The sequence below is a fragment of the Polypterus senegalus genome, chromosome 10, assembly GCF_016835505.1.
Source record: "Polypterus senegalus isolate Bchr_013 chromosome 10, ASM1683550v1, whole genome shotgun sequence".
In the NCBI taxonomy this organism is placed as follows: Eukaryota; Metazoa; Chordata; class Cladistia; order Polypteriformes; family Polypteridae; genus Polypterus; species Polypterus senegalus.
In genome coordinates, this window is record NC_053163.1 from 176,927,308 (window position 1) to 176,939,531 (window position 12,224).

The 12,224-nt window shown below is 40.4% G+C and overlaps 1 protein-coding gene across 1 annotated transcript in view; it reads left to right on the plus strand.

Moving 5' to 3' along the window:
* The first annotated feature begins 1,013 nt into the window (after positions 1–1,013).
* The window catches only part of LOC120538356 (cytochrome P450 4B1-like), a 45,069-nt gene continuing 33,858 nt past the window's right edge, over positions 1,014–12,224 (plus strand). Inside the window, exons 1-2 of the mRNA XM_039767833.1 lie at positions 1,014–1,327; positions 9,855–9,999. Of these exons, the coding sequence (XP_039623767.1) occupies positions 1,127–1,327; positions 9,855–9,999 (346 nt within the window). The 5' untranslated portion in view covers positions 1,014–1,126. The remainder of the gene's footprint in view (positions 1,328–9,854; positions 10,000–12,224) is intronic.

Genomic DNA, 12,224 nt, shown 5'->3' on the forward strand with positions numbered 1-12,224 from the left:
ATCATTCGCGGTTAAGTGTTCCAGGTGATAGCAGCTACCGCTCAAACAATGGTGCCTCAGACCTTTCCTGGACCCCCATGAGTTTAAAGGAGACACACTATAATGCCATCCCTGCTCTTGCGTTCTCAGTTGCAGAACACAAGCAGATAATTTTGAATTCAGGCAGCGGGGCCTCGATGCATCAGGAGGGAGATGCTGCTGTAGCAGCCAGTGAATTACTTCAGCAAGCACTACTGCATATGTATGGGGTTGATTAGCATGCTCCACATATTAACTATTCAGGGTGGTGCTCGAGGCATGCTCACGTACACATATTTCCAAGGTAGTTGTGATTATATACAGTAAAATGAGCAGAAATGTGCGTATGCCAGCTTTATAATTTGGGGGACACTGTGAACACGACACCTTGGCCCTCGATATGTATTACTTGATTTTTTTAACCCCTAAGTAGCAACAGTTATTTCATTTGCATCATTGTCATCTCCTTTGTTGCATTCATAAGACAGTCTGACAAGAAATAACTCAAATGCCTGCAATAGCTTCACCTAAGATATTACGTTTTAGGATACCATTTGAAAAGAGAAGCATGATAATGGTATAGGATTCCGTGTGTGTAAGACCCTGTTTAATATACCAATTAAGGTTTGTCTAATATCGAAAAACGCACTGTCTTTACAAAACAGAACCTGTCAGTTCTTCTTTATGGAGTGAGATCTTATTGTGTTCATACGACACAAGGAAATCTCTCTCATAATTCTTTAGTTGTGTAGTTTGCTTTGAATGAAGCGTTTATACACGTTTTGAGATATGTGATACAATATCTTATGTATATTTTCACAGATGTCTTAAAGGAGGATTAAAGTGTCGCTATAACAGCACGGGGTATCAGAGAAAGTGATTCTTAACAATACCTTAAAATGCCCGTGAAATGCTAAATGCTAATATAACTTGGCATTAGATTCACGGAGGGCTCTAAAGTCCATTTCACGTCAAAGGGGGCGTGTAGACCGATCAGGAGAGATGTTTTGGAGGAGCCTTCCTTTTTGATTACTGTGCGGAAGCACCGATCCATAAAACAACGAATACAGAAGTGAAGCAGCATTCCCGCCGCCTTACTGCTTAAGCCATGGGGCTCGTTGAGGGCATACTGAACGTGTCCTCGTTTCCAATCAAAGCTCATCGACTTTATCACTTGATTGCCGTCTTTTGCCTGGTGGCCGTCCTTCTGAAAATAACGCGGCTGTTTCTGAGAAGAAGCGAAGCGATCAAAATCCTGAAGCAATTCCCAGGACCCCCGACACACTGGCTGTATGGACACGTGCACGAGGTAAGGTGCACGAGCAGTACAGTCCATCGTGCAGGATGGGCAAGTAAAGCTAATGATCTGGAACGAGTTACTTGAAAAATAATGCATCTCGCTAACGTGTACCTCACATTCAGCTTTAAGTTACACTCACTAAGAAGATATCGGTGTCCCGTGACATTCAAATGAGGAGGCCTTTGGGGGTGGTGACTAGGGCAATCGCCCCAGGCCCCGCGATAGGAGATTCTTTTTATCACCGTCAGCTCATCATATAAATATGCGGGGCCTCTGCAAGACATTAAAATCCGTTATAGACTGAAATACGGTACGTGGTGGATTTCTTCGGAATAAGGCACCATGCTTTTTAACAATAATAAGGCGTACAGCATTAGAGGCGGACAAGCCAGTGGGCGTAGCGGTACGTTATATAGCCTACACTTATGGCTCTCGGCCCCGCATATGACATTCGCCCAAGGCCCCGCGTACTCCTAAGGCCGCCTATGCATTCAGTTTAGTGCAGGTGCATTATAGCAGGGTTGTTTATGATCTGCTTGTGCCCGCGCACCAGCGCTCGTCTCTTGATTTTACGCATGCGCCAAGCCAAACGCCCTCAAGGCGCAAGTAAATGTGCACGCGCAGCCTCATCTCTATTGAGCATTTTTTTTCTTTTTGCTGCCGCAAGGCACCGTTATAAATTCTTATTTCGAGGCTGCAGATTTCAGACGTGTAGTTTTCGTTTTAACGGGATGTACTGTAATTTTAATCTTGTTAAAAAGATATAAAAAAACACCACTTTTAAACACTCAATTTTATCTTCAACTGGGGCTCACAATACATCTATTAAAAATAAATTAAATTCCTTACGGATATTTCATCAACCCAGAAGAGTAAAGGCAGTAAAAGAGCAATACTACTACTACTACTCTGTACAAGACATTTATAGACAAAAGGAGAAGCCATTAAAAGAAATGTATTAATTCCAGTTTATTCTATGTGCAGTTCCTTACTTTTAAACATTAAACAGCTCAGAATAAGATTAAGACGCCTTTGTGCCCGGCGCATTGTTAGTTTTATCAGATATCATGGGCTTAACGCCAGTGACTATTCCACCCCGTCCCCGTTATTCACCCCAAGGACATCGCGTGAGTCACACATGGATGTCAGATCGAACAACGGGTTGGACTGGGAATCACGGGGGTGCCTCTCAAAGATCGGGGGCTGGACATCTGCGATCAGGGGTTTAGGCCACCCCGCAAAAAAAAAAAAAAAAAACCCTAACAGCACACCTTCCACCAAAGCCCCACGAGGCCAATGCTCTGTGCGAAATTTAATAGCCGAGCAATCGGCTGCTTGCAGTGCCCAGTACAGACGGGCATGGCAGTGTTTGGCTTGAATTATGAGTGAAATGAGGGTAGTCTGCAAAATCGGTTTTGGGTTGCCAGATTAGAAAATTAGAAATACAGGACACTCTTTAAATCTCTCCCTATATTATTCTCAACCTGTGGGGCGGGCCTCCCTAGGGGGGCGCGAAGTAACAAAAAGGGGAGCGCGAAGATGTGAAAAAAAGAAAACAAGAATCAAAATATGAAAAAAAAATCTGTTGAAACTAAAACAAATTAACTTAAACTACATTCTGATACTAGAAAAATAAATATAGAGTTAGATAAATGTCGATAAAAGTTAAGTAGGTATAATACAATATGCATATACATTTAAAAAAAAAATGTTAGGAGGGGCGCGATTAAAACTGTTATGAAAACTCGGGTCGCAAATACTTAAAGGTTGGGAAACGCTGAGTTAAAAACATAAACCAAGGATTTTAATGGGTTGTGAGGAAAACAAAAGTAAAAACGTTTGAAAATTATTTAATCCATCCATCCATCCATTTTCTAACCCGCAGAATCCGAATACAGGGTCACGGGGGTCTGCTGGAGCCAATCCCAGCCAACACAGGGCACAAGGCAGGAACCAATCCTGGGCAGGGTGCCAACCCACCGCAGAAATTATTTAATACAAGCTAAACAAAATTCTGTAAAAGTGAAATCATTTGAAAATATTTATTTAATACAGACAACAGAGAAATATTATTGTTATTTAATACCGGCAGAAAAATGTTTGCCATGGCAAGTAGTAACAACCCACTTTGTTGAGACTGAATGTTGCAATGCTGATCCAGAACTGCACAGCCGCGCGGCTGGAGAGCAAAACGGTGAGAGTGTCGCCGTCCTCAGCCAAGCATAGCAACTGAACAAGTTGCAAACAGGCAGCAAACTCCAGTTTCCTCGTTACATTTGGGTTATTTTCATCAAGAGAATCTGAGAAAAGAAAGTATAATTACTTATAAAGTTACAACTATCCATCCATCCATCCATCCATCCTTAATCCAACCCGCTATGTCTACTACAGGGTCATGGGGGTCTGCTGGAGCCAATCCCAGCCAACACAGAGGCGCAAGGCAGGAAACAAACCCCAGGCAGGGTGCCAGCCCACCGCAGAAGTTACAACTAAGTACCGTAATAGTAAACATATATTTTTATTAATGAAATTTAAAAATGAACTAAATACAGGACATTTGGGTGTCCCTGAAAGGTCAATACGGGACAGGGGACAAAATGATCAAATAAGGGGCAGGTCCCGTATATAAGGGATGTCTGCCAACCCTAAGGGACAAGGTGGCTGCTGGTTTTGGTACCAGTCCCGATTGCTTAATTTTACAATGAATCCTCAATGTAGAACCCACTCCTCTTCACAGCTTGAGACTCCCTACAAACAGAGTCTCTGAACGCATTAAACGTAGGAAGTCTGTGTGCTGCCTTTTTTAAAGCATGATTAACTCTCTGCTAAGGAGCTCTATTCATTAAGTCACCCAGGGGTTTGTGGGGGTCTTAATCAGGCCTCGTGTGTGCATTTTCACTCCAGCGGCAGCAGGCAATATATCTGCAAAATAACAAAATAAGCTTCTGTGCCTTGAAAGTATAAAACCAATTGAAAACAAGATCTTTTTCACTAATCATTATCTAGTTGTCTACAGAACAGAGGCAGCCAATGTCAATAAGAGTGCTTGGCGATGACTTTCCGAGGTGGAATCCACACCCCTGGCCCTGAAAGGTGCCCTGAAAGAACACAAGCGGTGAAGTGAAGCATGCTGTCAAATTCCTTTTAAAATGGTTGACTCTCACAACAATGCTTTTCTTTTTCCCTCCTTAAAACAAGATGGATACTCTGTTTTGCAATATGTGTATAATCTCAAAACACGGATCAGACTTTGAAATCATTGGCTTGAAAAATGGAGATATTCAGTAAGGTTTAAGGCTTTGGTTTTTGATATTGGGATCCTGGTGCCCCAAAACTCTATTATAAAATGCAAGAGCAGGTTAGTTACTTTAAAAATGTATACTATATGCTTCACTTTAGAATGCAATTTCATGCGGCACATTCATATCTACCATAAGTTTGAAGAAATGGAAAATACTGAACTTAGTTTTCAAGGATGGAGACTCACAATGATGTTTGCTGTTTATTGATACCAAATACTAACTGGGTACGTGCAATATGTCAAGCTGATTGTACCAAGCACCACCATCACCATAACAATAAATAAATAAATAAATAAATTAGAGTAAGAACAGTAAACTTCACCAAACATCTGGTTTGGAAACATAATACAATCTTTCATTTCAGAGTCACTGGGGTCATTGCACTTGCACCTGATTTTTTTTTTTTTACTGTTATCTAACGAAGTCCAAGGTCAGAATCTTTGTTTAGTAGAATCTGTCTAATTACACTTTGCAGTGAACGACCTTAGAACATAGCTAGCAGTGGGTCAGAAACTGTTTAGTTTTTGGAGAAAGAAAAGAAAAAAAAGATAAGAAAAATTTTGTAAACGCACTGCTGTTGAGCAAAGCGGAAAGGGTTGAACTCAGGGTTTGAATTCAGAGGGGATTTGGGATCCTTGCTGGTAATAAACAACAACAGCAACATTTATTTATATAGCACATTTTTATACAATAATGTAACTCAACGTGCTTTACATGATGAAGAAAGGGAAAAAGTAAGAATTAAAACCATAGAACACTAATTAATATAGAATATGGTAAGGTCTGATGGCCAGGGAGGACAAAGAAAACAAACAAAAAAAAAAAAACAAAAAACTCCAGATGGCTGGAGAAAACATAAAATCTGCTGGGGTTCCAGGCCACAAGACCACCCAGCCGCCTCTAGGCATTCTACCTAACATAAATGATCAGTCCTCATTGTATTTAGGGTTCACATGGAAGGACTTGATGATGATGGTCACATTGACTTCTCGCCTTTAATCCATCAATGTAGGGACATCACGGTGCTTTGATTAAAATAAAAGAATAAAAGAAAAGACTTTAAAAATTATATATGTTAGTACAATATTACGATTATTGTGGGTGTAAGCATGTAAGTATGGGCTGATTAAGGCACAAAAGTAAATAAAACATAGTTTTCATTCTGCATACATGACCTGAATGACTAAAGTACAGTACACCCTTTTTTCGGGTCTATGTGTCTACATATCAGCACCTATCTAATATTCATATAGTCATTAATAAGTCATGAAATAAGATAAAGGCAGCAACACCTAACACTTTAGTTTGTCACTATTTATTTATATCACATTGCAGTATTTGAAGGCTTGTAGAATTACCAATAATAACTTGAAGTAACTATTTTCTGCATTAGTTTTCATTGATCTCTTCCATATTCCATTTTGGTCCACTCCTCTTTACACCACCATTTCAGTTCATTGCGATTTGATTGTTCTTGTTTATGCACATCTCCCTTAAGATCCTACCAATTGATTCAATTAGGTTGAGGTCTGGAAGTTAATTTGGACATTTCTAAACCTGACATCTTTTCCTTTTCACACCATTAGTCTCATGTCTTAGCCTGTGTAGACTTCACATGTCTTTGTGGGGCTTCCTCCAGCTATTCGTATTTTCTTCCCATATCCACAAAGACACACTTACTTACGACTTTACTCATGAAGCATCCTGGCCTAATCCATCTTCTCAAGAATCAATGCAATGTCTAGGAGCTGGGCTGATCATGCATGGCATAGCTCAAGCCACTACATTGATTCTTGGGATTTTGAGTTCTTCCACAAACTCAGTAATAGCAAGTGACATCACTGGTCTCTACAGAAACATCTGCGTCATTTCACGTTGCAATCCTTTCCAAGAGCCTGCATAAAGAAATTCTATTTAGTATTGAACAATACAAAAGCATGACTGTACCTTTCAGTTGGCTTAAGAATATATACAAGTTGTAGGTTTGCTGGTGTGGATTGTTCTTGTTTTTCGCCAGGCTGTTAGCTGTTAGATGGATGGTCACAAATATTCTTCTACAACAACAAAATTTATTTATATAGCACATTTTCATACAAAAAGTAGCTCAAAGTGCTTCTAGAAAACACTGCTACAAAAACGAGTTCATGGTGACAAAAGGGACCTGACAAAAGTAACTGGCACCCATCATTGTTTAGTCTGTATTATAACACAAATTTGTTTCAACAAAATATTTCAGTTAACAGCACAAATGAAAATGGCATGGACAAAAATGAATGAACCCTTAACCCAACATTTTCTTGCACAACCGTTAGAAGCAATCACTGCAAAGAAGCAATTCCTGGAGTTCTCCGTCCGACTTCTGCACCTGCCCACAGGTAGTTTGGCCCACTTTTCCTGTGTAAAATGCCCCAGCTGTGCCAGGTTTGCAAGGAGTCTTTTCCAAACTGCATGTTTCAGTTCTTTCCATAGATGTTTAAATGGATTGACATCAGGACTCCTCAGAATAGTCCAATGTTTGTTCTTAGCCATTTGTGGGTAGCTTTAGTTGTGTGTTTTGGCTCATTTTCCTGTTGGATGATCCATGACCTGTGGCTGAGATTTTTGACACTGGGCAGTATGTTTTGATCCAGAATGTCTTGATGGTCTTGATATTTCATTGTTCCCTGCACTGACTCAAAGCACTCAATGCCAGACGCTGAAAAGCAGTCCCAAAACATAACCAAGACTCTTCCATGTTTAGCAGGTGGTCTGGTGTTCGTTTCTTGGAAAACTTCATTTCTTTGTCTATGGACAAACTGAGATGTTTTGCCAAAAAGCTCAGGTTTTGTCTTATCTGTCTAAATACGTTCACCCAGAAGCATTGAGGCTCATCAATATGCATTTTAGCAAATTTTATTCTGTCTCTTTTACATTTTTCTTTCAACAGTCAAATCCTCCTGGGTCTTTTTCCATTGAGCTCACTGTCACTCAAAAAGTGGCAGATGGTGTGACGAGACACTACGGAACTTGACCTTGGAGTTCAGCTTGTTTCTCTTTCCTAGTTGTCCTTGGCTTTTTGTCTGCCATTCTTACTGTCCTTCTGCCCATTCTGGGGTCAATTTTCATCTTGCAAGTGTGTCTGAGGAAGTCAGCTCTCATGGACCTTAAACGTCTTTATAACTGGGGGGCTTTATGCCTGCTTGCTTTGCTCACCAACCCACAGGCTTCGCTATGCCATTTCACGTCTCTGTTGCTCGCGTATGTAGATTTCACTTTCACCAATCAAGAAATCTTTTAATTCTCACGGATACGCCTCTTCATTTTGAAGAAACACTACTTTTCCCTGATAGCAACACGAATTAGATGATCTACAAGTCTCCGACTTAAAGTTTATATTCAAACAATATATTCAATCTCTTTTCACTGTTCTCTTATGTCACAGAGTAATATTTTCCATTTGTTTGCGCTAATGCGATCTTTACTGTCATTTTTTTGAAACTTTCAGATTTTCCTACTTCAATTATCTCTAACCTGCTCTGCATGTGTATCGTGGCAACGTTTTTGAATTCTTTACGACATACAACTTTGTCATCTACTCTTTGTCTTTTATATCCAGCCCCGGGCGTGGTTAAATCTCTTGGCACAAAGTCTCGTCTTGCTGGCCTTGAAGTATCTCTCTGAAAAAGTCACGTCTCATCCCAGGCTAAAAAGTCTTGTCTCCTCCCAGGATTTTTTTATTATAATAGAGAGATATTTGCAAGCAGGAACATCAATCTGCTTGGAGATGGTCTTCTAGCATCTACCTTCAACATCCATCTATCCATTATCCAACCCGCTATATCCCAACATGCTTGTCTTTAATTTTCTTTCTGATCTCCTCAGGCAACTCTCTCCTTTGCTTTCTCTGGTCCATGTTCAAAGTGGGACACATGATGATACCAAACAGGAGAGTTGTGACTTTTCTCCCGCTGATTGCACGATTGGATATCTATGTGATACTGAAGAAAGGAAACATCTGGTGTGAAAAATCCCTCTAATCCAATTATTTATGATCTTTTCTAGGCGTATCAACAAATGTGCCCAGATCATTTGAGAATATCTTGATAGAATAAGCAATACTTGATCACTTTTCACACATGGCTCGATGACATATTAAAGGCATGTAGGTATACAGGGGACAATTATTTTTCATTGAATTACTTTTCAGAAGGCTTACAGCACTTTTTCAATGAGCTGTAAGGGGACCAACACATGTGTTCATGTCTGTGAGTAGGTAGCACTTGACCTGAATCCCCTAGGAAAGATCACACGCCTCTGGTTCAAGTCAGGCCAGGTAGATGCTTAAGCCAAAGATTCGGGAATTCTGCCATCACAATGATAGATTCCGGTTCTTATACACTTAATGTTAGAATTGCTGATTACCTCTGGTGATCCATTACTTTACTGTTTCAATATCTACTTCAATCCATTACTTACAAACTGACTTATAATTTATTTATTTAACAATATGAAAAAAGAGTTTCAATAAAAACATGTTGTAATAAGCAGTGAGTAAAACAAGTCACAGGCGTACACCATTAGCAATTATTTTCATTTAACATGTAGAAAATGAGGAAGGCCGAGGAAAACATGTAAAAGAAATTTATTTTGAAAACAACCCTAACAATCAGTGAGACTTTAATTAAACAATGAGCAACAACTGCCTCCTACCAGAAATGATGAGAGTTAAACTTAGGCGTATAATGTCGAGTTGTCTCAAATGCAGCATGTCATAACTGCATTCACTAGGCTGTGGTTATTGTGGACTCTGCGCCCAGTGTGAAGTGCCATAATTGGGCCACTAATTCACCAGTTGTCTGATCAGGGTGGGCTAGCGGACATGTGCTGAGCCAGATCAATGCTGACAGCGCCAGAGCCAAAGAATTGGGCCAAATGTATTGTGCTAACTGGGATTTGTGATGGCTGTGTTGCCAAGTTAACTTTCTGCTTCAAGATGCACCAGCCATATAGTTAATATATTTTATAGAGATTATATGGCTGGCTTTGAGGTGTTGTCTTGCCAATTCTGATTCCATTTTTGCACTGTGTTCTGAATTCAATCTCAGTTCATTGGGTTTTTTTCAATGACCCTGAAATGAGACTTTTCATTTTTAACAAAATAATTTTCAAACAAAAACAAATTATGAATAAGAGTGATATTCTTTTTTTGTTGTTGTTTTTTCTCTCTCTTTTTTTTATAAAATTATGAAAAAAAGTTTCGTCAAGATGGAACAGATCTGGACATATCCTGTTCTTGGGGGAAAGTGTATCCTTATGCCTTTCCATTATGGTTTGGACCTTTTGTAACTTTCCTCAACATTTGTCATCCTGAGTATGCTAAAGCTATTCTTACTACAACAGGTATGTAGATTTACTGCATGCAAGCCTAAGCCCAATATACCTTGGGTTTATAAAAATCTGTAATATAATACTTACATTATTATTTGGCTGACACTTTTATCCAAGGTGACTTACAACATCTGAAACACAACTGGTAACATTTCTTTTGTTTTTAGAATTGGAGAACAGGCAGGTGAAGTGACATGTTGATGGTCACACAGTGTCAGTAGCAGGACTTGAACCCACAACCTCATCCTTGGTCTAAAGCCTTAACCACTATGCTGCACTGCCTACATACTTTATAATCATTTTCATCTACTTTGCCCACTAGATTTAGAGTTTAATATTTTATGTGTAGAGTTTGTCTGAAAGTATCACAGAAATCTACACACCACTGAATTCAATCTAGCCATAAACCTGATATTATTATGAAAAGGCACCACTTCACAGTAAACAGGACACTTAGTTTTTTTTTTTTTTTAAGGAATACCCTGTTATATCTCAGCCATGGTCCTGGGCTTCAAAGTCTTGTTTTATGTTTTTTTGGTTCAATTTGGAGTTGTTGAGGTATTTTATATTTTTCGTAAATAAAACATTAGCTTCCACTGTTATGCTGATGACACCCAGCTCTACCTCAACAACAACAACATTTATTTATATAGCACATTTTCATACAAACAGTAGCTCAAAGTGCTTTACATATTAAAGAATAGAAAAATTAAAGACACAATTATAAAACAATATAAATCAACATTAATTAACATCGAATAAGAGTAAGGTTCAATGGCCAGGGGGGACAGAAAAAACAAAAACTCCAGACGGCTGGAGAAAAAATAAAATCTGTAGGGATTCCAGACCATGATACCGCCCAGTCCCCTCTGGGCATTCTACCTAACATAAATGAAACAGTCCTCTTTGGATTTAGGGTTCTCACGGAAGGGCTTGATGATGATGATGGTCACGTAGACTTCTTCCTTTTAATCCATCCATCATTGTTGGAGCATCATAAAGCTTTGAGTAGGTGGAGGTGGCGCAGGCCACCACCACAAAGAAACCAGAAAAAGAAACAGAAAAGAGAGTAGGGGTCAGTACCGATTTTAGAGCCACCATGAATAGTTATTATGATGAATTGAACATACCTTTGTTACCTCACTAACAAACCTACTCCTTTCCACACTCCTCGCTTATTGATTGCATAGCAGAAATCAAATCTTGGTTTTCTTCAGATTTTCTTAAATTAAATAGTGACAAAACTGAGGTTCTCCTCATTGGTACAAAGTCAACTGCGGCAGGTGGCTGGGGGTGGTGCCCAGTCGGAACACCTGGAAGGACCAGGAGAGGGACTACGTCTCCTCCAGACCATGAGAGGGCAGCCGCCCTGGTTTGAATGAGGGCCACGGGAACGGAGCATGGAAGCTCAACCCTATGGGCGCCTGGAACCCTGCGAAGCCCTGGACGCCAGCACTTCCGCCACACCCGGAGGTGCTGGCGGAAGGAATACCAGGGGCACCTGGAGTGCTTCCGGGTGCTCGTGCGGCACTTCTGCCACACCAGGAAGTGCTGCAGGAAGCACCTGGTGGACTTAATAGGGGCCACCTCCCTCCATTCGGCTGCTGGAGTCGGGTGGAAGAGGACGCAGCTCGGAGGAGAGGAGTGGAGGCGGTGAAGAGAGGACTTGTAAGAGGCCCAAACTTGAGGGTGTGTGGTGCAGGGGCACCAGGTTGTGTGTGGGACTGTAAATATTGTAAATAAATGAGTGACAGTGTTTTGGACCATTGGTGTCTTCCTGTCTGTGTCAAGGCTGATCTTCCACACAACATTATTCAAAACTGATCATTTTTCATTTGTTATTGATAATTCCTCTGTCTCCCCTTCCCCACAGGTTAAGAGTCTGGGTGTCATCCTTGACAGTACTTTATCCTTTCAGTCCCATATCAATGACATCTCCCGGTCTGCATATTTCCACCAGCATAACATTAATCGTATTCGCCTCTCCCTCACTCCCCACACCACTGCTATCCTTGTCCATAGCCTTGTCACTTCTCGTCTGGATTATTGCAATTTCCTTTTCTTTGATCTTTCTCGCAAATCTCTTTATAAGCTTCAACTGGTCCAGAATTCAGCTGCCTGCATCATTACTAGAATCCCCTCCATTCACCATATCACGCCCGTTTTGCAGCAGCTTCACTGGCTTCCAGTTCAGTTCCGCATTCAATTCAAAATTCTCCTACTAACTTTTAAGGCTC